This window comes from Papio anubis, chromosome 9 (genome assembly GCF_008728515.1).
Source record: "Papio anubis isolate 15944 chromosome 9, Panubis1.0, whole genome shotgun sequence".
NCBI lineage: Eukaryota > Metazoa > Chordata > Mammalia > Primates > Cercopithecidae > Papio > Papio anubis.
Window position 1 is genome coordinate 93,024,323 of NC_044984.1, and position 26,743 is coordinate 93,051,065.

At 39.1% G+C, this 26,743-nt stretch overlaps 1 protein-coding gene across 3 annotated transcripts in view; it reads left to right on the forward strand.

Annotated features, from left to right (window-relative positions):
- APAF1 (apoptotic peptidase activating factor 1) overlaps positions 1–26,743 on the forward strand; it is an 84,193-nt gene that overhangs the window by 11,588 nt on the left and 45,862 nt on the right. For all 3 annotated transcript variants that reach the window (XM_021923313.2, XM_021923315.2, XM_021923317.2), the window contains exons 5-15: positions 1,102–1,285; positions 4,091–4,203; positions 4,310–4,441; positions 7,501–7,739; positions 8,161–8,328; positions 9,519–9,650; positions 12,631–12,744; positions 13,212–13,396; positions 19,022–19,148; positions 21,874–21,999; positions 24,421–24,552. In XM_021923313.2, coding sequence (XP_021779005.2) covers positions 1,102–1,285; positions 4,091–4,203; positions 4,310–4,441; positions 7,501–7,739; positions 8,161–8,328; positions 9,519–9,650; positions 12,631–12,744; positions 13,212–13,396; positions 19,022–19,148; positions 21,874–21,999; positions 24,421–24,552 — 1,652 coding nt within the window. The remainder of the gene's footprint in view (positions 1–1,101; positions 1,286–4,090; positions 4,204–4,309; positions 4,442–7,500; positions 7,740–8,160; positions 8,329–9,518; positions 9,651–12,630; positions 12,745–13,211; positions 13,397–19,021; positions 19,149–21,873; positions 22,000–24,420; positions 24,553–26,743) is intronic.

The window sequence follows — 26,743 nt, forward strand, 5'->3', positions numbered from 1 at the left end:
GAGTCTGTTTTTTGCTTTTTTTGGTATGTTTATGTTTAAGATCACATAAATCTTTATGATTGATGCTACTGGAATGATCTAATGCTACTGTTTACCGTGTTTTACACATGGGGACCCCTCTTTTTTATATATGTATGTTTATGTGGAAGTGATTAAGTATAGTCTATGAAGACTTAAGATTTTGGCTCCTGATAATACGTAAATAAAAATACGTATTTCAAGATGTTTTATGGCTCAATTAACAATGATGATGATAACAGTAATAATAATCACGGCCATTCCTAGTGCTTACTAGTTCGAAGCTTAATATTGGTAAGTTGCTCTCAGATCCATAACACTAACATCTTGTTTTAATCCTTTATGCTTAACATAGCAAATTCACATATTTTATATCATTAATTTTTCACAGCAACTCTGAAATAGGTGGGCTAGACAACCTTATTTCAGTATAACAAATGAGACTGAGGTTAAATGATTTGCTAAAGATTGCTTAGCTAGTAAGCAGTAGAGCCAGACTTGAATCTAATTTCCTATTTTAAATCTGTATAAGAAAACCATAATGGGTGAGTTAATATGTTCCAGGACATCAGTAGTTCTCAATGAGGGGTGATTTTGCACCCCCCCAGGTGACATTTGACAATGTTTGGAGACATTTTTGTTTGTCAGTACTGGTGAAGGGGAATCCTATTGGCATCTAGTGGATAGAGGCCAAAGAGGCTGTTAAACATCCTATAATGCATAGGACAGTCCCTTACAACAAAGAATTGCCATCCCAAAAAGTCAGGAGTACAAGGTTTAGAAATTGCTGTGCAGCGATCATTGACAACACAGGACAAAGATAATAAAACTTTACTTGGTAAGATTTTCCTGATAAGCCACAGATTTACTCCAAACTTCAGTTTTTTCACATCTTCAACTTGTCTTAGATTCAGGATATAAAGCCTACCAATATCTTGCATGTAAAATTTATACTCTAAATCAAGAGAGGTCAAAGATATGATGGGACTGAAAATTGGAGTAAATCTGATGCTTAACAGTAAAACCATTTAAAGGAGGACTCCTGTTGAAAGGCCTTAAGTTCATTATTCTTTCCCTCACTAGATTGTTTCCCAGGGGGAGTGCATTGGGTTTCAGTTGGGAAACAAGACAAATCTGGACTTCTGATGAAACTGCAGAATCTTTGCACACGATTGGATCAAGATGAGAGTTTTTCCCAGAGGCTTCCACTTAACATTGAAGAGGCTAAAGACCGTCTTCGCATTCTGATGCTTCGCAAACACCCAAGGTACTGATAGTCAAATTTAGTTGGTGTGTGAAGTCCCAATAAGATGCAACTACTGACTTCTTGAGAACATCATGCCTTTTTCCTGCTGTCCTAAAAGGAGGATAAGAGAGAACCATCGCAGTTGGGCGTGGTGGCTCACGCCTGTAATCCCCGCACTTTGGGAGGCCAAGGCGTTTGGATCACCTGAGGTCAGGAGTTCAAGACCAGCCTGATTAACATGGTGAAACCCCATCTCTACTAAACATACAAAATTAGCCAGGTATTGGTGGCGCATGCCTGTAATCCCAGCTGCTCGGGAGGCTGAGGCAGGAGAATCGCTTGAACTCGGGAGGCGGAGGTTGCAGTGAGCCGAGATCGTGCCATTGCACTCTAGCCTAGGCAATAAGAGTGAAACTGTCAAAAAAAAAAAAAAAAAAGAAAGAAAGAAAGAAAGAAAAAGAAAAGAACCATTGCTTTCTTGCTTTTCTTTCTTGTATTTAAAAAGATAAAAAAAAAAAAAAGGGGCTGCCATTTGGCCTAAAGTTGCTTTTTTTCTTTGCTTCCTATCTACCACATTGTCTCATATGTACGATTGTAGGCTCCCAGGGAATGTCTTAAGTAGGTGAGTTTGTGAGTGGTCTTTGCTAGAAAGTGCAAACTTCTTACTTTGAATCCATTATTTCTAATGGGTTAACATAGAACAAGAGAGAATAAATGCAGGCAACTGATAAATGTCAGGAAAGGGCCAGGCACAGTGGTTTGTGCCTGTAGTCACAGCACTTTGAGAGGCCATGATGGATAGTTTGCTTGAGCCCAGGAGTTCAAGACCAGTGTGGGCAACATGACGAAACCCTGTCTTTCTAAAAAATAGAAAAATTAGTCTGATGTGGTGGTACATCATTCAGTAGTGGTCCCAGCTACTCAGGAGACTAAGGTGGGAGGATCACTTGAGCCTGGGAGATCAAGGCTGCAGTGAACCTAGATTGTGCCACTGTATTCCAGGTTGGATGGCAGAGGAAGACCCTATTTCAATTTAAAAAAAAGTCAGGAAGGATTTTTAATGGAGCTCTTCTTTTGTCTTAGTTTCTAGAAATATACATGTGACTCTTCTACTTCCATATACTTCAGGAGTGAGTTTGTTTTGTTTGTTCAACAGTTAATTAATTCAGCAAATACTTACCATTATAATTATGTGCAGGCACTGTTACCAAGTGTTTCACCGTTTTCATTAGCCAAAAGGGAGACAGCAGTTTAGCTGCTGCTAGTCTTAAGAGTATAACCTTGGATTCAGTCAACAATTTGATTTCTGTCATCTAACAGCCTCTCTTTCATTTGTTCATTTAACCAACATTGAGTGTTGTGCCAGGTTCTGGGCCAAGTGCTGCAAGTATAAAGATAAATAAAGCGTTCTTTGGGAATGTTATAGTATACTGAGTGAGAGGTAGTGGCTCTGCACTTTTTAAAAATGCCATAATGCACCCAAGGATGCAGTCTGTAGCAGTTGCTGAGTATGGCAGTGATTCTCAAATTGGTAAGGGTATTAATATCAGAATATAGGGTGAGAAGAGTATTTTTGGGAAAAGCCTACTAGGTGATTCTGATGCATACTTGTTATATTATCTTGGTGCAATCTCTGCTAACTGCAAGCTCCGCCTCCTGGGTTCAAGTGATTCTCCTGCCTCAGCCTCCTGAATAGCTGGGACTACAGGTACCTGCCACCACGCCTGGCTAATTTTTTGTATTTTTAGTAGAGATGGGGTTTCACCATGTTAGCCAGGATGGTCTCGATCTCCTGACCTCGTGATCCGCCCACCTTGGCCTCCCAAAGTGCTGGGATTGCAGGCGTGAGCCACCACGCCTAGGCCCTCGTTCTCTTGATATTGATTTACATAGAGGAAATAGGATTGAGATCACTAACCCTTCCCTCTTTAATTGCTCGGTAACTTTACCCTAGTTCTGCTTTCCCTTTTTTGCAAAAATAAAAGTGACTTCTGTTGAGTAAAATAATGTAGCCACCTTCAGATGTGTCAGACTAGCTTATAAAACCAGGCATATTTTTTTAATCTCTCAGTCTCATTTGGTTTATGCTTTTGTAATTTTTCAACCTATATATGTGCCTAGAGTATTTTTTTGTAACGTGCAGCCACAGTGTGTCATTTAGACAAAAATGCTAGTGTATAATTATGCTATCAGGTTTTAGTTATATTTTTTCCCCTCATCTGTTCTAGTGAGTTTAGAAAAGTTTTTAGAGAGACCAATTGGGAATTGATATAGAGGTTCTTAGTTACTATGAATAAACACATTCTTTAAAGAAAAAACCACTTGTATGAAAGGTAATGTTCTTTTAGGTTGCAACATTTGAAATTGCTAGTTTTATAGGTAAAAAATGGTTACATATCATCGTTATTGTATGATGCATTCTCATGCTAACCTGAGCTCAGTTCTAGTTTGGTTTTGGTGCTTAAAGACTGAGTTGGAAAATCCCATTACTTGGATAGTAATGGTCCCCCTTTTTTTTTTTTTTTTTTTTTTAAGGCACTCAGTAAGTGGTGGCTGAACCTTTTATGGTAGGATCTGTACTTTTAATATGTTCTGATTTAGGGTTTGAGGAGAAAGAAGTCTCTAATTTTTTTTTCCTTATTTGAATCAGCATATTGAGAAAAGAGTGTAGCAAAGAGGAAGACTCATTTTCCTAGACCTAGCTATCTATTTGTTTAAAAAAATTTTTAATTTGGTAGATTTTAAAAGACACTGGTGTGATTATCTTTTTAAAAGGAAGCTTAAAATAAATGTCATTAGTGATTAATTATTTTTTTTTTTAATTAGGTCTCTGTTGATCTTGGATGATGTTTGGGACTCTTGGGTGTTGAAAGCTTTTGACAATCAGTGTCAGATTCTTCTTACAACCAGAGACAAGAGTGTTACAGATTCAGTAATGGGTAAGGATTATTCATTAACTTTTTAGTACCTTTATATTTAATTCAATTACATTTAAATATGTGGCATACCAAATTACTTACTTTGTCTTGTGATTTTTGTTTGCAGGTCCTAAATATGTAGTCCCTGTGGAGAGTTCCTTAGGAAAAGAAAAAGGACTTGAAATTTTATCCCTTTTTGTTAATATGAAGAAAGCAGATTTGCCAGAACAAGCTCATAGTATTATAAAAGAATGTAAAGGTATGGTTATTTATTTTGTTTATGAGGAGGTTATAGGGAGTTATATAATTTCCCTTTTATAAATTAAGCTAATGAATATGATAACTTAGCACATGAACATGCAAGAACTTTTCTGGGAGATTTAGTATTTTAGGTTCTTCTCTGATATCTTAAATGGATACATGATATTATGGTATTTATTTATTCATTAAAATAATATTTACTATCTACCCACAGTGTGTTAGAGACCACATTAGCGAGAGAAGTGAGACACAGATGTGACCTCTGCTGTCAGAGTTAAAAATATAGTGAGAATCAGATTTAAAACTTGTATTTGCTTGGGATTTTATAAAAATAGTATTCTAATTTGGTAAGTAAAAACTGGTGTCTTAATTTGCATTTTTCGTTAGTGAAGTTAAACTTTTTACTTGTTTATTGAATATGTTTTAAGAAATTATCCTTGACTTTAAGAAATTATCCTTGACTCACTTTTCTTTTTTGATATAAGCATTTTTAACTTATTTCTAAATACTCAAAATTGAAACTATTAGCTCTTTGTCATATTTTTACAAGTATTATTTCCCAGTAAAACAATTTTTTAATGTAAAATTTATATATAGGATCTCGCTATGTTGCCCAGGCTGGTCTTGAACTACTTGCCTCAAATGATCCTCCTACCTTAGCCTCCCAAAGCGCTGGGACTACAGGCATGAGTCACCATGTCCAGCCTGTTTCCCAGTTTTTTGTGTACCTTTTATTTGTTGTATTCTTTTGACATATAGAAGCTTAAAATTTTATACAGTCAAATCTATCAACTCTTAAAATTATTTCTTTCATTGTTGCTATGCTTGGAAATACCTTATTTTTCTTCTTTTTCTTTTTTTTCTCTTTTGAGACGGAATCTCACTCTGTCGTCCAGGCTGGAGTGCAGTGGCGTGATCTTGGCTCAGTGCAACTTCTGCCTCCCAGGTTCAAGCAGTTCTTCTGCCTCAGCCTCTCGAGTATCTAGAACTATAGGCATGTGCCACCATGCCCGGCTAATTTTTATATTTTCAGTAGAGATGAGGTTTTGCCATGTTGGTCAGGCTGGTCTCAAAATCCTGACCTCAGGTGATTGCCTGCCTCGGCCTCCCAAAGTGCTGAGATTATAGGCATGAGCTACCATACCTGGCCACCTTATTTTTCATTTTGCCATCAAATAGAGACACAGTTTTGTTTGTTTATTTATTTATTTTTTGAGACTGAGTCTCACTCTGTCGCCCAGACTTCAGTGCAGTGGCGTGATCTCTGCTCACTGCAACCTCTGCTGCCCAGGTTCAAGTGATCCTCCTGCCTCAGCCCCCTAATAGCTGGGATTACAGGCGTGTGCCACTGCACCCAGCTAATTTTTGTAGTTCTAGTAGAGACGGGGTTTCACCATCGTGGCCAGGGTACTCTTGAACTTCTGACCTCGTGATCCACCTGCCTCAGCCACCCAAAGTGCTGGGATTACAGGCCTGAGCCACCACACCTGGCCAGTTTTGTTTATTTTTGAAGAAATCTTACACTTAGGAAAAATGCTTGATTTGTAGTTATTACAAAGGGTGATGCATGTCCATTTTGAAAATGTGTGAAACTATAAAGAAAAAATAGAAATTATCCATAATCTGATAATTATTAGCATCATGAGAGTATTGCCTCCAGTCTTTTAGAACAAAGATTTTAAAAATTGAGATTATGTATACATAGTTTTGGATCTTGCCCTTATTTTTGAAGAGCCAAGGTCTTGCTCTGTCATCCAGGCTGGAGTGCAGTGACAAGATCACAGCTCACTGCAGGCTTGAATGTCTCGTCTTAAGCAATCCTCCTGCCCCAGCCTCCTGAATAGCTGGGACTGCAGATACTCACCACCTACCTGGGTAATTTTAAAATTTTTTTGTAGGGACAGGGTCTCACTATGTTGCCCAGGCAGGTCTCAAACTTCTGCCCTCAAGCAATCCTCCCACCTCAGTCTCCCGAAGTGCTAAGACTAAGACACATGTCACCACACCTAGCTGGACCTTACCCTTTTTTTTTTTTCTTTTGAGACGGAGTCTCGCTCTATTGTCCAGGCTGGAGCACAGTGGCGTGATCTTGGCTCACTGCAAGCTCCGCCTCCCAGGTTCACGCCATTCTCCTGCCTCAGCTTCCTGAGTAGCTGGGACTACAGGTGCCCACCACCGTGCCCCACTAATTTTTTTGTATTTTTAGTAGAGGCGAGGTTTCACCATGTTAGCCAGGCTAGTCTTGATCTCCTGACTTTGTGATCTGCCCGCCTTGGCCTCCCGAAGTGCTGGGATTACAGGCGTGAGCCACTGCGCCTGGCTGACCTTACCCTTTTTATATATCTTGAGCATTTTCCCATGTTGTTAAATATTTTTTTGAAAAAAATTTACCAGTGGCATAATATTGATATATCTTAATTTATTCAACCACTTCTCTATTATTGGACATTGTTTACATTATTTAAGATTTTTTTCACCGTTCTAAGTATGCTGTGATGAATATCCTTAAATTTAATCATTCTTTTTTTTTTTTTTCCTTTAAGACAGGCTCTCACACTGTTTCCCAGGCTGGGATGCAGTGGTGCCATCATGGCTCACTGTAGCCTCAACCTCCTGGACTGAAGCAATCCTCCTACCTCAGCCTCCTAAGTAGCTGGTACTATAGGCACGTACCACCACACCTGGCTGATATTTCTAATTTTTATTTTTAGTAGAGACAAGGTCTCATTATGTTGCTCAGGCTGGCATATGTATATATATATATATATACACACACACACACATATGTATTTTTTTTTTTTTGTAATGACATCTTAGCCAGATTTGATCTATGTTATTTTGACTTAATAAAGATAATCAGGAACTTATTAAATTAAATCTTATTTCTAATTTTTTTTGGAATAAATATCTAGAAGTGAAGTCAAGAGTGATAAATACTTAAGGCTTTTGATAACATGCAGGAGAAATTGTTTCTTAGTAGTGTAAGTAAGTTGATTCTTAGTAGTGACAAAATAGGATGGTATTAGCACAGTGACTTCCTTTTTTTTTTTTTTTAAGGCTCTCCCCTTGTAGTATCTTTAATTGGTGCACTTTTACGTGATTTTCCCAATCGCTGGGAGTACTACCTCAAACAACTTCAGAATAAGCAGTTTAAGAGAATAAGGAAATCTTCGTCTTATGATTATGAGGCTCTAGATGAAGCCATGTCTATAAGTGTTGAAATGCTCAGAGAAGACATCAAATATTATTACACAGATCTTTCCATCCTTCAGAAGGACGTTAAGGTGCCTACAAAGGTAATGGGATCAATGATCCTTATCATTGGGTATTTATTGCATGTAAGCTTTGATATAGTACTGAGCATGTTGTTACAGAGAACCTTGGAAGAATAAGACCCAGGGGACTGAGGTGGTGCGGTGTTGGGTGTAGAAGTCCCTCTGCTGTTAGCCTCCATTAAGGGCTCTGTGTTGAACTCAGGAGTTAACCTATTTTTGTGGTTCTAGTGCAGCTGAAGAAGCATCTGACTTCTCTTTCTCTTTTCTATCTTGAGGAGTAGTTGGGTTTCTTCTTAAGAAATGAGACATTCTTACTTAGGGCTTTAAGATACAGTTTTTGTGGGGGTGTGTGTGTGTGTGTGTGTGTGTGTGTGATAATACCTGTCTACAGTCCTGGTCATTGTACTTTTGTGGCATATTAAATACTTACAATGATTCCTAGGTGTTATGTATTCTCTGGGACATGGAAACTGAAGAAGTTGAAGACATACTGCAGGAGTTTGTAAATAAGTCTCTTTTATTTTGTGATCGGAAGGGAAAGTCGTTTCGTTATTATTTACATGATCTTCAAGTAGATTTTCTTACAGAGAAGAATTGCAGCCAGCTTCAGGTACTTGAATCTTGGTTTACTTTTTTTTTCTTTTTCCTTTGAAATAATTTTAGATTTATTGAAAAGTTACAAAATAGTAGACAGTTTCTATGCATAAGTCCTTCACCTAGCTTCCCCTAATACTAACATTTTATATAACCATAGTACAGTTGTTAAAGCCAGAAAATTAACATTGATACAATACTGTTCGCTAATCTACATGTTCTTTTTGTGGTCCAGGCCAATTTAGGATCCCGTATTGCATGTGATTGTCTTGTTTCCCTACTTGTCATTTTTTCAGTCTCCTCAAATCTGTGAAAATTTATCAGTCTTTATCTTTCGTGGCCTTGTCACTTTTGAAGAGTACTGGCTAGTAATTTTGTACAGTATACCCAAATTTGGTTTTGTCTGATGTTTTCTCCTGACTACATTGAAGTTATACATATTTGGCAAGAATACCAATGATGTTGTATCTTTCTCAGTGGCATCATATGCTAAGAGTACTTGGTGGTTTTTAAAAAAATTTTTGTAGAGATAGCGTTTTGCCATGTTGCCCAGGCTGGTCTTGAACTCCTGGGCTCAAGTGATCCACCTGCCTTGGCCTCCCAAGGTGCTGGGATTGTAGGTATGAGCCACTATGCCCAGACTGTTGGTGTTGATATGTTTTATTATGGGTGATGTTAATGTTGATAATTTGGTTAAAGTGGTATCTGCCAGGTTTCTCCACTGTAAAGTCATTATTTTGTGGGGAGCTTCTCTCTCTCTCTCTGTGTGTGTGTGTGTGTGTGTGTGTATATATATATATTTTTTTTTTTTTTTTTTTTTGAGACAGGGTCTCACTGTGTTGCCCAGGCTGGCATGCAGTGGCTCACTTCAACCTTAAACTCCTGGGCTCAAATGATCCTGAGTAGCTAATTCCCGAGTAGCTGGGTCCGCAGGCACGTGCCACCACACCTGACTGTTTTTTTATTTTTTATCTTTTTGTAAAAAATAAAACATAGGGATATCTCCCTATGTTGCCCAGGCTGGTCTTGAAGTCCTGGCCTCAGGTGATCCTCCTACCTTGGCCTCCCAAAGTGCTGGGATTACAGGTGTGAGCCACCGAGCCTGGCCTCTCTGTGCATTCTTAATAGCTTTGGAAGCTGAAGTTACTGTGATGCTTAGGTTATAAAATTGTTTCTGGCTTCTGAAACGTTTCATTTGGGTTGCAGGATCTACATAAAAAGATAATCACTCAGTTTCAGAGATATCACCAGCCGCATACTCTTTCACTAGATCAGGAAGACTGTATGTATTGGTATAACTTTCTGGCCTATCACATGGCCAGTGCCAAGATGCACAAGGTAAGATGACCCATTTAAAAATTATTTTACCTGACTTTCCTTTTTCCATTACGTGCTTTTTTCTCGTTTATTTTTTTGTCTCGAATTTTGTTTATATTGCTTTCCATTTGAATTTTTTTTTTTGAGACAGGGTCTCACTTTGTCACTCAGGCTGGAGTGCAGTGGCACAATCTCAGCTCATTACAACCTTAACCTCCTGGGCTCAAGTGATCCTTCCACCTCAGCCCCCATGTAGCTGGGAGTACAGGCACACGCCACCATGCCTGGCTAATATTTTTGTATTTTTGGTGGACATGGGGTTTCACCATGTTGCCCAGGCTGGTCTCAAACTCCTGAGCTCGACCTGAGCTCAAGTGATCCACTCCCCTCAACCTCCCAAAGTGTTAGGATTACAGGCATGAGCCTCCGCAGCCAGCTGAAGATTTGAATTTTTATGTAGTTAAATTTCCCATTGTTGTTGTCGTTGTTGTTTGGTATTTTGCTTTGCTGTCCTGTTCATAAACATGTTTTGTTTTATTAGTATCATTTTTTTATTAGTAAAAATGGGATTGTAGCCTGTGCAATTATTTTTGTTTTTACCTGTAGTGATGAGAAAAGGTACCTTAGTGACTAGTAAATGAACCACCTCAGAATTAATCCTCTTCTTACTAGTAGCTTTCCTTCTTGGGCAGTATGGATTTATTTTGTAAGCGTTGAGAGGAAATGGATAGTGGAAAAGTATATTCATTGATTCAATAAATATTTATTGAGTGCTTGTTATGTATATCGCTCTTCATTAGGAGGATAAAGCACAGGCACAAAGTCTCTGCTCTCATTGAGTTTATGTTCTGGGAGGAGGCAGACATTAAACAAATTTATTATATTTCGGTGGGTAGTTAAGTGCTTAGAAGAAGGAGAGAGCAGGGAAGGGGAAAGAAAGTGATGATAGAGGGGTAGAATCATCATGATTTGCTGATGGGTTTGATACGCATTAAAAGAGAAAGAAGAATCAAAGATGACTCCAACTCCAATGGAAAGAATGGAGTCCATGAACTGAAATAGAGGTCTGTGGGAGAACAAGCTTTTTCCTGCAGAGAATGGGGATGGTTAAGAACTCATTTTGGATATATTAAGTCTGATAAACCTATTAAGACATCTGGCTGGAAATATTGAATAGGTGGTTAGATATGTGAGTCTGGAATTCTGGGGAGAATTATAGATGAAACATGAAAATAGGGAATTGTTAGCACATAGATGGTATTTGATTGAAGTCATGACTCCGAAGTAGCTACTCAAAATGTTTACATTTGGAAAACCATAAGTACTTTCAGTAATTTTTCTATGCTCAGGTATGTTATTTCTTGGTTATAATACATAGTAAATTGTTGTAGTTTGTTTTTTTCATCTAGCAAAATATATTCACATTTAATAATGTATATTGGAATGATGGCATTCCAATAAATAGCTGTGCCCTAATTTACTTAACCAAACTTTAATTATCGAACATTTAGGTTTTCAGTTTTTTTTATCCTTATGATGTTGTAATGAGCATTCTTGTTTCTCTTAGTACCTATGTTGTTTCCTTGGCAAATTCTGAGAAGTAGAATCACTGAACCAATGCACCTTTTTAAAGCTTATGATATATATATGTATATGTATGATATATATATGATATATATATGATAGTGTGGCAGATTCAGTTCTCTTTAGCCTTTTTTTCTGACTTTAACAGTAATGGTTGATTTTCATTGGAAAACTTAGAAAAAAAACTATAAAAAAGAAAACAGATCACAACCATTGCTAATGCTCTTGTGTATAGTTTTCTAGATCATTTTGCTGCTTCTATAAATACACTTGTCCTTTAAAACCAAATGGGATGATAATAGAAAGTCTCATATATTGCTTTTTACCACTTAATTACATTGAATCATCATCTTTTCTTGTCATTTATATAGAGTGACATGATTTTTAAAGCTGCATATTATTTCATTGTACAGGATCTACACTCTGTATGCCCAGGCTGGATGATGTACAATTGCCTGATGGTTATTTTCTTAGCTGAAACTCACTTACAACCTACACTTCCTGGGCTCAGGTGATCCTTCCACCTCAGCTTCCTGAGTAGCTGGGACCACAGGTATGCACCACCACACCCAGCTAATTTTTGTATGTTTCAAAGAGATGAGGTTTCACTGTGTTGCCCAGGCTGATCTTAAGCACCTGGGCTCAAGTGATCCACCCTCTTCGGCTTCTCAAAGTGCTAGGATTATAGGTTTGAGCCACTGTGCCCAGCCCCAGCTAATATTCTTACTACTCCTTTAGTCTTTAGAGATCTGATACTTTAAAAATGGTAAATTTTTCTTGTTTCACTTTGATTACCAATGAGATTTTGGCCATCTATACTTTTTATTTTGTGAATTGTGGCTCTCATTCTTTGCTTTTACCTCCTTTACCTATTTTTTCTCTTGCAATGTTTTTCTTTTTCTTATTGTTTTATTAGAATTTTCTATAAAAATAAATACTGAAGCCCTCATCTATCATATATGTTACAAATAAGTATTTTTTAAAAACTTCTTTGGTCTTGAGTTTAATTTATATTGCTTTCTACTGTATTGAAGATTTGAATTTTTATGTAGTTAAATACACTTTTTTATGTAGTTAAGTGCAGTTTTTATTGTTTGGTATTTTGCTTTGGGGTCATGTTTACAAAGATTTCCTTTACTACAAGCTTACAAAAATAGTTATTTGTATTTTCTAGTATTTTAAAATGTTTTCTATTTTCTATTTAAATTTTTAACCAACTGGGGTTTATTTGGAGCTAAAGTATGAGGCCCATTTTATGATTCTTTGGAACTTTAGATGTATTCTTTCTCACTTGCTTCCTTTGCATCCTTTAAATTCTAGATATTTACTGTTTCTCTTAGTAGTGTGAGGATAATGATGTTATACCTAAAATGTTTTGATCTCTAACAGTGCTGCTGATGTTACTTTTTTTTTAAAGGAACTTTGTGCTTTAATGTTTTCCCTGGATTGGATTAAAGCAAAAACAGAACTTGTAGGCCCTGCTCATCTGATTCATGAATTTGTGGAATACAGACATATACTAGATGAAAAGGTATGTATATTAATATGAAAAATTAGTGCTTAAAGGAATATCATTTTTTTTGACATTTAATTCTAGGTTTAATGATGGGGATGAGCAGAATAGAAGGGGTGAAGAGAATAGAAGGGGTGAAGATAATTTCCCTCCTTTGATCTTTGGTGATTCTAATTAATTTGCTTCCCAGCCTACTGGGAAAGTAGGTAGGATTGAAGTTTAAAAGCTGGGAAAATAAGATGTTCAGTGGTTTTTTTAAAAAAAAGAATGTATTAAGAAATGTGTTTGATAATGAGATTTTTTACCCTATGTTTAAAAGTCAGAAGAGGATTCCTATGTATTTGGTACCTAATGGTTGGCTGTTCAATTTTAGTTCACATAAAGAATATTTCATTTAAGCTTTTAAAGTGGCAAGATCACAGAAACAGAAAAATGTCAGATCCTGGCTCTGATTGTGTTTCTAAGAGATTTCAGTTTATTTATAGGATTGTGCAGTCAGTGAGAATTTTCAGGAGTTTTTATCTTTAAATGGACACCTTCTTGGACGACAGCCATTTCCTAATATTGTACAACTGGGTCTCTGTGAGCCGGAAACTTCAGAAGTTTATCAGCAAGCTAAGCTGCAGGCCAAGCAGGAGGTCGATAATGGAATGCTTTACCTGGAATGGATGTAAGTAGGTTAGGAGAGAAACCAACAGGAGCGGTGCGCTAACTATGTCATCATTTTTCAGGTGGTGAATACGTTCACTCCAGGAAGATTTAACTACTTTCAAAAGGGCTGGAACTTTTAATAAGCATTCTTACTTATTGAAAAGTTCTAGAGAAGTAAGCATAGGAGAAAATGATTGTATTTTCAAAGAATCCATATAAATAGATGCCTGTAAGACATTTTGACAAATTATCCTAAATATTCAGTACTAAGTGCTTGACTTACTGTAATTTAGTATAGTGGTGAAGAGCATGGACTTTGGAGCCACAGAGCTGGGTTTGAGCTTCATTTCTAAAACCTAATAATTCTGTGACTTTGAACAAGTTATAGGTTCTTCTCTCATGTGTAAAATCCTTTGAAATAAGTGCTATTTCCATGAAGATTGTATTTATGTATTTATTTATTTATTTATTTTTGAAACAGAGTCTCACTCTGTTGCACAGGCTGGAGTGCAGTGGCGTGATCTTGGCTCATTGCAACCTCCACTTCCCGTATTCAAGTGATTCTCCTGCCTCAGCCTCCCAAGTAGCTGGGATTATAGGCGCCCACCACCATGCCTGACTAGTTTTTATATTTTTAGTGGAGATGGGGTTTCGTCATGTTGGCCAGGCTGGTCTCAAACTCCTGACCTCAAGTGATCTGCATGCCTCGGTCTCCCAAAGTGCTGGAACTACAGGCATGAGCCACCACGCCTGGCCTTCTGTGAAGATTTAAATGAGATAATGGCTGTAAAGTAATTTGCACTTTACTTTGCATACATAGTCCTTATTAAATGACCACTGAACCCTGATTATTCTCTCTCTTTTTTTTTTTTTTCAGATGGAGTCTTGCTCTGTTGCCCAGGCTGGAGTGCAGTAGCGTGCTCTCGGCTCACTGCAAGCTCCACCTCCCGGGTTCACGCCATTCTCCTGCCTCAGCATCCCGAGTAGCTGGGACTACAGGCGCTTCCCACCACCCCCGGCTAATTTTTTTTTGTATTTTTTAGTAGAGACAGGATTTCACCGTGTTAGCCAGGATGGTCTCGACCTCCTGACCTCGTGATCTGCCTGCCTTGGCCTCCCAAAGTGCTGGGATTAATAGGCGTGAGCTACCACGCCCGGCCTTGATTATTCTCTCTTAAAGGAGTTTCTATTGCTCTTACCTTAATCTTGTCAGCTTATAAAAAGGAAAGGGTAGATATTAATACCATCTTTTTAATACCTGTTATGATGCTACATAATCAAGTTATTCTATTGAATCCTTACCTTATAAAAATTTAAATACCTAAAATTGCCCTGTTTTACAAATGAGAAAATTGAGGCACAGAGAGATTTGGACTTGGCTAAGTTCATGTGACTTGCTGAATGGGATTTAAACCTTGGGTCTTGTGGCCGGGCGTAGTGGCTCATGCCTGGAATCCCAGCATTTTGGGAGGCCAAGGTGGTGGATCACCTGAGGTTAAGAGTTTGAGACTAGCCTGGCCAACATGGTGAAACTCTATCTCTACTAAAAATACAGAAATTAGCTGGACGTGGTGAATCGTTTGAACCTGGGAGGCAGAGGCTGCAGTGAGCTGAGATTGTGCCACTGTACTCCAGCCTGGGCAACAAAGCGAGACTCTGTCTCAAAAAACAAAAAAACACCTTGGGTCTGCCTGGCTTTATTTTGCATGCTCCTTCCATATGTCATGCTTCCCTTATAGCTTGAAATAATAAATATGAGTGGCTCTCTTTTCATTTGTGTAATTTATATCTAAATAGAAGTCCAGGTTGGTATCTGTGGATCTTTATGGCATTAGGCCCTCTTTCCAAATAAGGCAGACTGCTGTAGGTGATTTTCTTGATTCAGTTTAGTTCAAGAAACATTTGAGTTTCTGTACTATACTAAGCACTGGCGTTTGAGTTTCTCTACTGTGCTAAGCACTGTTACTGGATGTGAAGTCTTTCCCCTAAGGAGTTCAAAATCTAGTAGTGAAGTAAGGAGTTTAAGCAAATAATTACAATATAATGTGTGAGTGTAACAACAGAATTGTGTATAAGTAGAGATATAACTGATAAGTAATTGGCTTGGAAAAATGAAGAATTCAAGGGAGGGTTCCATGAAGGAGAGAATGGTATCTGAGATAATTAAAAAAATGTTTTTAGTTAAAATATAAGTTTAGTTTTTGTTGGTTTTGTTTATTTTTTTTGAGACAGGATCTCACTTTGTCACTTAGGTTGAGTGCAGTGGTATGATCACTGCTCACTGTAGCCTTGACCTCTTGGGCTCAAGCATTCCTCGTGCTTCAACCTCCTGAGTAGCTGAGACTACAGGCACATACTACCATGTCTAATTTTTTATTTTTTTGTAGAGATAAGGTCGCACTGTGTTGCCCAGGCTGATCTCAAATTCCTGGACACAATCGATCCTCCTTCCTTGGCCTCCCAAAGTGCTTGGATTACAGGCATTAGCCACAACACCCAGCTGGTTTTATTTTAAATAATACGTGTTCTTGATTAAGACAAAAAACAACAGTAATAGGATGTAAGATGAAAAGTCAAAGACTAGCCATTTATCTCCTACCTTCCCACTTTCCAGAGTTGACCATTCTTTAACACTTTCTTGTGGAGGGCTCTCTCTCTCTCTCTCTGAGGAGCAGCCCCCTAACTTATGGAAGCTAGATTAGATCTGTCTGAGAGTACTGTTTGCCCCATATCATAGCATTTGTCACACTTTATAGTGATTATCTGTTTACTTGGTTTTCTCTCATACTAGTCCATGTGTTCTGAAGTGTAGAATAGTTTGGAGGTTAAAATAACATACCCTGGCTGTAGACTGCCTGGGTTTGAATCCCAGCTCTGCTATTTATTAGTTGTATATCGTAAGGGGAAAGTTATTTAACTTCTTTTGCCTAATGATTGTATTTTATAGCATTGTTGTAAGGATTAAACGAGTGTATGTATGTATATAAACATATAGACATACATATAGTACTTAGAACAGCACCCAGTTCATAGAAAGTGCTCAATAAATATTAGTTGTTGTTATTAAGCATTTAGCATTTTTCTTGTCCGTGTAGTTGGTATTCAGTATAAATTTGTGAAATATTGAATGAATTCATGTTTTAGTTAGTGGCTGAAATCTAATCTTAATACTTGCTCTGATCAAAGGGCATAGGTTTAGTTCTTGTTCGCTTGTGAATTGTTGAGTTTTTACTTTTTCTTCCTGTTTTCTGCCATCGCGTCAACTGCATTTCTCCTTGTGATGTTCTCTCATAAAATGGCTAGCTATTTATAACTTATTTTAAATTGTGTTTGACCAGGCCATATTCAAAGGATGCTTTATTTGAGTACTAGAAACTTTTTTGGTGTTTACTATAGAAAGGTTTAGGTTGGTATAAGCTTAAATTTAATTGAGTTTCTGTTTTCAGTGAAATTATTTGTTCACTCATTCATTTGTTATTTATCTAGTACTTTTGGGCCATCTACTATATATCCATTATTATGAAGGTCACTTTCTGAGCTTTGAGGAATTGAGTAGATAGATCAAGCAGACGTAAGAAACATTTTAAAATCGAATCCTTTTAACTTTGCTAGAACTTATCTATTCTTCTAGTTGTCATCACTCTAGTTCTTATATTATACAGTCAACCCTCCGTATCCGTGGGTTCTACATCCGTGAATTCAACTAACCGTGGATTGAAAATACTAGAAAAAAAAAGTAGATGGTTATGTTTGTATTGAACATATACAGACACTTTTCTTGTTATTATTTCCTAAACATGATGGTATAACAACTGTTTACATAGCATTTACATTGTACTAGGTATTTTGAGTAATCTGTAGATGATTTAGGCTATAGAGGAGGATGTGGTGGGATATATGCAAATCCTATACCATTTTATGTAAGAGACTTGAGCATCCATGGATTTTGGTATCTGTAGTGGGTCCTAGAACAAGTCCCTCATCAATACGGAGGAACAATTGTTTTTGTTTTTTTATCACTTCTACTAAAGTGTAATGCTTTGTAGGCAGGATCTAAATATGATTTACCTTTGTGTTCACTTTTATCACTTTGATCTGTCTTGTGTGTGGTTTTTTGAAGAATGATAATAGTGGCACCTTTATGTGTGGGGTGCTGTTTAGAATACATACCATTACTTCCATTTGACATATGAAGAAATAAAAACTTGTTAGGTTAAGTAATTTGCTCGTTTACACACCTAATAAGTAATAGAAATGAGGTTAGATTTGTCTGACTGCCCACCCTTGACTTTTAAAATAAGCACAATACTATTTGACATATTTACTTAAAGTGACAGGGATGTAGTGTATATGAAGTTCTGACACTGCAGTAATAGTTTTTTCTGTTTTAAGTACACATTACATTCCTTTACACTTTATTATTTATTTATTTATTTATTTATTTAGAGATAGAGTCTCACTCAGTCACCCAGGTTGGAGTGCATTGGTATGATCTCGGCCCACTGCAACCTCCACCTCCCGGGTTCAAGTGATTCTCATGCCTCCGCCTCCCGAGTCGCTAGGATTACAGGTGTGTGCTGCCATGCCTGCTAATTTTTGTATTTTTAGTAGAGATGGGGTTTCACCATGTTGGCCAAGCTCATCTCGAACTCCTGGCCTCAAGTGATTTCCCGCCTCATCCTCCCAAAGTCCTGGGATTACAGGTGTGAACCACCACGTCTGGACCCTTTATACTTTAGATACTATGAGCAGTAATATGATATCTATACTAGTGGAATAGTTGGTATTCATTAGATTAAGATACAAAGAATATGACGTTGCTTTATCTTTTTGGTATGTCTGAATAGCTGTAGTTTGAGAGGAGCAGTTTTTTTTTTTTTTGAAATGGAGTCTTGCTCTGTCGCCCAGGCTAGAGTGCAGTGGCGTGATCTCGGCTCACTGCAACCTCCATCTCCCAGGTTCAAGTGATTCTCCTGCCTCAGCCTCCCAAGTAGCTGGGATTACAGGCACATGGCACCACACCCAGCCAATTTTTATCTTTAGTAGAGACGGCGTTTCGCCATGTTGGCCAGGCTGGTCTTGAACTCCTGATTTCAGGTGATCCACCTGCCTTGACCTCCCAAAGTGCTAGGATTACAGGCATGAGCCACCACACCTGGCTGAGAAGAGCAGCTTTAAAGTACATCATTATAATAATGCTGGGCATTTCCTTCAGTTAAGAAATGAGCATTTTGCTATGATTTTTATTTTAAAAAAGAGATGGTGAATTTTTGAAGGTATGCTTACATAATGGTTTATCAGCACATGTATCATTATTAATGTATCAAAGGAAAATAGAAAGTGACTTGTTGATTAACTAGATTTGATTAATTTGATTAATTAGATTTCTTCCAACTCAGTGACATTTGTAACACATGACAGGTTGCTTGATAAAGGGTAACATTTCTCTTACAAATGCTACTTTTGTTACTTCTTTTCTTTTGGTGATCTATGCTGTCATTTGCATGTTAGTAATTTGATTTTAAGTATTTTGTATTTTGGGGAACATAACCTTGTTAAAAGACAGTTTATTTTATTACTGAAAGAAAATAGTTACTTTTACTCTCGTTTATTGAATTTCTGTTCATTTTTTCCCTGTATTTAGAAACAAAAAAAACATCACGAATCTTTCCCGCTTAGTTGTCCGCCCCCACACAGATGCTGTTTACCATGCCTGCTTTTCTGAGGATGGTCAGAGAATAGCTTCTTGTGGAGCTGATAAAACCTTACAGGTAAAACACATCTCTTGAGAAACAGTCAAAGAGGCACGTATACAGTTTTGTGCATATCGGAATATGTTTAAATCCTAAAATTCAAGAAAATTGCAACTTAGAAATAACAGACAAATCCAACTCTCTTGAACATTTTATTAAAGGTTTCTCTAGAGATTTAAAGGATACAGTTACATGTTTTCCTAATTCTAAACTTACAGATGGTAAGGAAGTGCCCTTTATCCTGCCAGTCAGTTCCCAGCCATCCATTTGTCAGCTCAGGGTAGTGAGGAAATAATTGTTAGAAGACATAGGGCTTCATAGCACAGGAAGTAGGGCTGTGATTAAAAAACAGTGATTAAGAAAATACTTATTTTATCAAAGTCTTAGGCATCGGTTTTTTTCTTGTAAATAGGAACTGGACTAGACTATTTCCTAAGCTGTTTTAAAGAATTTCCTTTAAGATTACCTTTGTTTTCAGAAAATATGAATGAGTACTTTTCTTAATGTTTGTGTTCTGCCTTTTGATTTTGCAGAGAACATGATGAAATTAGTTAAAACTTGTATTTAGGATACTTTTAGTCTTTGCAAGATTATGACTCCATATCTTATGTCTATATGTGTACTTTATTAGTAATTTTATTAATTTTGGCTTTGGAGTTCCAGAGAGAATACTTATTAAACGAAATGTTTTATTTGATTGTTAAGAAATTGCCAAAGTAGTCTCAAGAACTGAAGCTATGCTCTGACACTTCTTTTTGATGGCAGCAGGGGGCAGCCTAAAGTGGCTGCTGCCATAATGTTGGCTGCAGCAGGGAGGCGCAGCTGGGGCTGCATGCTCCAGGAGCCCCACCCCTTCTGAATTGGGGCAGGAGCTCCTGGGTGCTGCTGTAGCCGCCCAAGCCAGGGCAGGAGCTCCTGGGTGCTGCTGTAGCCGCCCAAGCCACAGCTGTGGATCTGGAAACCTCCTTCACAGAGCAGGCCAGAGCCCTGCCCTCCTGGGTGTAGCTGCAGCCGCCCAAACCACAGCTGCAGGCTCAGGCCTCTGGCTCCACAGAGCAGGCAGGAGCCCTTCCCCCTGGTGCAGCTGTAGCTGCCCAAGCTGTGGCTGCAGACTGAGGCATCCCTGTACTCTTGGGGGCCCTGGAAGGACCCCTGTCCTTGCAGGCTTGGAAGTACCTGCTCCCGCTGCCTGACTTCTCCCTGCTGTTGGCACCCACTCTGATCTCAGAGCAAAGCTGGGGCTGGGCTGAGCCTGGGTGCTGTTGCAGCCCTGCCAGATGTGCACATGCTTGGGGCAGTGCTGACATGCCAGCCCCCTGCAGCCTCAGCCCCCTCCGGATTTTGGGCGCCGGTGAGCATAGGAGGGAAGCTGAGGGGGTGCTGAGGGCAGTTTGATGCTGGCCTGCAGGCTCCCCTTGGCACCTACAGCCTGGGTGCCATGAATGGCAGCAGGAGGCAGACAGGTTCCTGGGCGGAAGGGGGTGGGTCCCCAATGAGGCCTCACCTTCAGGCCGCAAAGGGCCTGAAGGCTGGGGGCTGGGCTGCTGGTGTGAACTGAATGGACTGGAGTGGGAACTTGTAGTACCTTTTCCAGGCTTGCCCATGTCTGCCCATGGACCAGTTGGCACGTACTCTCTCCCCTCTGAAGCCCATAAAAGCCCCGGGCTTAGCCAGAGCTGAGCAGACACTGGGACGACCAGCTGCAGAGAGGAGCAACCCACTCTAGCGCCCCCTCTTTGCTGAGAGCTGTGCAGATGACAGGAGGACCAGCTGCTGAGAGGAGCTACGCTCTCTGCTGATAGCTGAACAGTTGTCAGCAGGACTTGCCTACCCTCTCCTGAACTGTGGAAAGGAGCTGCCCCCGCAGGTTTATTGAGCTATTCTTTCGTTCAATAAAGCTCCTGTTTGTCTTGCTCACCCTCCACCTGTCAGCGTACCACATTCTTCCTGGTTGTAGGACAAGAACTTGCGACCCCCCAGATGGTGAGGCTAAAAGAGCTGTAATACAAACATGGCTGAGACATGCCCCTTGCTTGCCACATTGCGAGTGGAGAGAAGGAAAGAAGAGCTGAGGCCCTTTGGGGAGCCCAGACTTGGGAGCTCCCCAAGCTAGGGCTGTGACTCCCTCTTTGGGGTCCTGCGGTTCCTGGCATCTCCAAGCTTCTGGGTACCACCGTGTTCCCTGGTGCCAGCCGTGTAAGCTGCTTGTGGTGTGCCTGGTCCAGCCACAGCCTCACAGAGAGCCAGCGCCCATGCTGGCACCTGGAGCTGCCTGCCCCACTGCAGCAGTCAGCACGTCTGTGCGCAGTGGCTGGACCCCATGCTCACTCACACACGCCTTGCCTTTCCACACCTGATTCGCCCTTGGCAGGCTTGGGACCCAGGCTGGTAGCATGATCTGAACGCAGCCTGTCAGGCCAAGTGGGTGAAACAAGACCAGTGGGCCCAAGCAAAACTCAGGCAAAGGCGCCACCAGCCACAGAAGTTTCTGGCCAGAAAAACAACACTGCAAAGATCCTGTAACATTTTCATTGATATTTAGAAACATTTAATAGTGAATAGTTCTCTATTTACATTAACGCATACACATTCTGGCAGAAATTCTGATTTTGGGAGTAGCTTTGCCAAGGTTCCTTTCTGTTTTGCAAAATGACAATGATTAAACTCACTTAAAGATTTTTATTGAATGATGACCTATGGTTAAGCAGTTTATTATACAAATATTTTATTGTTACTTGTGCAGGTGTTCAAAGCTGAAACAGGAGAGAAACTTTTAGAAATCAAGGCTCATGAGGATGAAGTGCTTTGTTGTGCATTCTCTACAGATGACAGATTTATAGCAACCTGCTCAGTGGATAAAAAAGTGAAGGTAGGAAAATCTTTTCCTCTTGAGTTGTAATCACAACAGAATTCATTTTATCTTTCTATAATCATGAGACCAGAGTTAGTAGAGTTAAAGCACTATCACCTGCTGATCTACTAACTTGATCCGTTGTAAGTTAACAGTATCTGAAAATTCTTTACCTTTTTTAAAGAGACAGGATTTTGCTCTGTTGCCCAGGCTGGAGGGTAGTAGTATGATCGTAGCTCACCGTAAACTACAATTCCTGGGCTCAGGTGATCCTCCTGCCACAGCCTTCCAAAGTGTTAGGATTATAATTATGAGCCACTGTGCCTGACCTGAAAATTATTTATTTTTAAACACGAGCAAAAATGCCTAGGTTGATCAGCTTCAGGATTAAGCAGGCAGTGGGGAAAATCAATGACAAATTAATGAGTTTGTCTGCCATTAATAGACAAGTCTATGGGTTAAATATCAGTTGAAATCTTTGAGTGCATTGTGATTAGGAGTGTTGCTGCATAAACTTAGGGATTCCTGTTGTAAGATACAATTTTAAAATGCAGCCCCAATTTTTTTTGTGTACCTTTATGAACTGGCTTATAAATTCAGTGGAAAACCAGATGGATGAACAAACTAAGAATATGTTACTGGTCTAAAAAATAAATAGAGAAAAGTAAACAGAGTAATTTTTATTTATTTATTTTGAGGCAGAGTCTTGCTCTGACACCCAGACTGGAGTGCAGTGGTGCAATCTCAGCTCACTGCAATCACCGCCTCCAGGATTCAATTGATTCTTATGCCTCAGCCTCTTGAGTAGCTGAGATCACAGGTGTGCACCACCATGCCCGGCTAATTTTTGTAGTTTTGGAAGAGACAGAGTTTTACCATGTTGGCCAGGCTGGTATTGAACTTCTGGCCTCAAATGATCCGCCTGCCTTTGACTCCCAAAGTGCTGAGATTACAGGCATGAGCCACCGTGCCCCACCAGAGAGTAATTTTTATCTTCGTTAAGTATTCTCTTGTTCCCAAATTTGGCTTTTAGCTGGAGCATTTATACTAATACAGAATTCAAGAGAAACTGAAGGCTTGTGGGTGTTATCACTGATATATGGAAGAGAGACCTTACTTTAACACTTTCTCAAAGGAGTTGAATCTGGAGTACTGGATCTGGCTAGGTGGAGTGGGCAAGAAATTTGCCTTGGGTGTTTTCCTGAAGTTTTCACCTACTTGAAGAGGGCTGTGGAATGTCCAGACTAAATTTGAGACCTTGGAAAAATCTACCTCTTGATAGATTGGACTCGTGGCTTTATAACCAACAGTTAATTCACTCTGTAGCCTCTACTCTGACTCTGAGTCAGACTTGGAGGTGGCCACTGAGGGCAGTTCCAAAGTCAGAGCTACATGGAGTAAAAGGAAATAATAATGAGTTTCTGTTTTCTAAGCCAGAGGCAGAAATACCTATTAAAGAACTTGAAGATAAAGTCTCTGGACCTCTGGGGATTCTAATCAGTGCTTTGATAAGATACAAAGGAAATGCAAAAAGGACATTAGTACCTCTAAAAAGTCAAAATCCCAGTGAAAGTTCATTAGGTAATTTATTTCTTTTGTTTGTTGTTATATGGCATAGGCTGCTTAGTTGTCTTACATAGTAGCTAGAATGATGATTAGTTTTTACTGAAAATTGAACACTATAAGAGTCTTTATACGACACACCTTATTATATTACATTATCAATTTCCTGCTACAGCTTGCAAGGTAAGTGTTGATCCCATTTACAGAAGAGGACACAGATTCAGAGATGAAGTCTCTTGTGCAAGCAAGCTTACATTAACTGGGAGCAGTAACAGGGTTGAAAGCTGGATTTCTCTCAGACTATAAAACCTTTATTTTTTTTTGCTAAGCAGTCTGCCTTTACTTATTTATATGGTACCTTGAAGTCCATGGAACACTTGTCATGTTCACTATCTCATTTGATATATTAAATTGTGTAGGAGAGGTAGTAAATATCCCCATTTTACAGAAGAGGGAACTGAGATGCAGGTAAGTTAGGGATTTGTGACACACAAGTCATAAGTGGTAGAGCCAGCTCTTGGGCTCAACCCTTCTGATCACAAGTCTGTTATGCCAACCTCTTTAAAGCACTTCTCTGCCTGCTGTCATTCATATAAACATGTGAAATCTTGCTCTTAAGAAATGTCATGTGTTTGTGACACTCCAGTTATGCTATAGGTACATATATGTATTTTTGCAAATAATTTTTTTAAACATTGGGGCAAAATATTGCCATATTTTAGAAAGGGGAGAGGTTTCATTAGCATCTTGTCCAACTAGGAAAATCTGCTATGACAGGATAAGATAGCATTTGCAAAGCAATGGACATTGCTTTGCCCCTCTGTTCTCCCTTTGAAAATAATGGGTATTTGTAAATTTTTTCTCTTTTCTCTTTAGATTTGGAATTCTGTGACCGGGGAACTAGTACACACTTATGATGAGCACTCAGAGCAAGTCAATTGCTGCCATTTCACCAACAGTAGTCATCATCTTCTCTTAGCCACTGGGTCAAGTGACTGCTTCCTCAAAGTAAGTGTGGATATTGAGAATTATGTAGATAAATTTGATAGGTACATCATGTATCTTACTATTAGGACTTTCTGGTCACAGTGATAGAAACTCAATAATATATTAGCTGAAGCAAAAAAAAAAAATAGTTTAAAAATATTTTATTGGCTCATATAACTGAAAAGTCTAGAGGGAGCATAGCATGGCTTCAGGCATAGCTGACTCCAAATGCTTAAACTGTGTTCTCAGGCTCTACCTCCCTTTCCATCTCCAGACTCTTGCCTTCCCTTGTGTTGGTTCAGGCATGCTTTTTATGTGACAAAAAAATGTGGCTACCTTATAGCTCACAATCACAGAGTAAGAGAAATGTGCTCTTTCCTAGAACCCGTAGATCTAATTTTAGAGAGACTTTATTTGACTCAGTTTGGCTTACATGCTTGTCGCTAGGGTAACCCCAGTGGACAGTAGGGTGAAACCCTTGGATTGTCCAAGGGTCACAAGTTTAGTTATATGGAAGTGGGACAAATGAGTGAGGTCAGCTCTACTTGAATCATAAGTGGAGCTTAATTCAAAAGAGAGGTTCTGTTATCGCAGAGAGGAGGGAAAAGGTGCTGGTAGGAAAGATAACACAAATGAAAACCAAAAAATAGAAATTTATTCTACATATGCTTGATAATGTTTGATTGTATCTTTTTTTCCTCTTAAGTGGATAAAGATAGCTAGATTACCTTTTCCGGGATCCCAGAAAGATCTGCTAACTTTTTTTGAATTGTTTTCAAACCTTCCTTGATGTCATACCGTCTTTGCAATTGAACATGATATTTTTGAGAGAGGTAGTAAAAGACATTTCAGTTTGGAAAACTTCATAGACTCTATGTTTTGACATTTAAATAAACTATTAGAAAAATTATCTTTAGAAAGTCCTGAAACAGTTACTGAAAATTGCCCTCTCCATCCTTCTGTTCAGGAAGCTAAATTTTTGTTTATTTATTTATTTTTCAGAAGAAAAAATTACACAGAAGCTCAGTGTGTATAAAGCTTGTTGCTCAGGCTGAATGGGACCTGCATTTCTCCTTGACTCTCTCTTCCTCCCTTTTTCCCTCTCCTCTGTCTCTCTCTCCCTTTATCCCTTTCCCTCCCTGTCACCCTCTCTACCTTTCTTTTCTCTCCTCCTCCCTCTCTTCTTCTTTCTTCTCCTCCTCCTTCCTCCTCCCTCCCCTTCCTTTCTCATTCTCTGTCGTTCCCTTTCATCTCTAACCCTCCCCACCACATAGTGCTCTTTAGGCATTTTTTTTTTTGAGACGGAGTCTCGCTCCGTTGCCCAGGCTGGAGTGCAGTGGCGCGATCTCGGCTCACTGCAAGCTCTGCCTCCTGGGTTCATTCACACTATTCTCCTGCCTCAGCCTCCTGAGTAGCCGGGACTACAGGCGCCCGCCACCGCACCCAGCTAATTTTTTGTATTTTTAGTAGAGACGGGGTTTCACCGTGGTCTCGATCTCCTGAACTTGTGATCCGCCCGCCTCGGCCTCCCAAAGTGCTGGGATTACAGGCGTGAGCCACCGCGTCCAGCCTCTTTAGGCATATTTATGTTTATAGAATCCCAAGGACCCTGCAGAGCACAATTTGAAAACATTGGATTGGACCAAAATTACAGAGTAATGTAGTAACATAAAATTATATCACAGTTATAGTTCACTTTTACTCAAAAAAACTTGGCCCTATTTGAATAAATGTACTGCTAAAAACACTAAGACTGTTATACTATTTATGACTAATTTTTGATGTTGCTTTTGGCATTTTGTAGGTTGAGGAAGTCCATATTTCCTTTTCAATATAGGAAAAAAACCTCTGCCATGTGGGAGGGGGTTATTGGTTAGTAAACCGTTTTAATTAAGGACAAGGTTTACTTTAAGATGTGCCATACTACCTGTATTACCATAAGGACTATTAGGATGTATTTCTTGTGATTCTTGAGCAGAGAAAAGCCAGTGAAAATATGTAATTCTGAAGCTGCCTTCATGTAACTTGCCTTATCTGAAGAACTGAGTTTATCTAGGACTGGGATAAAGGAGCCAAGGATAGAAATGGACATGAGGAACAGGATGTATCTCACTTACTAATCATTTCCAAATAATTTTTGCCAAAATTAACATCTGGGAATAATTGATTTCTTCTTCTGGGTTTAATCTTACTAGCATAAATCACCAGATAT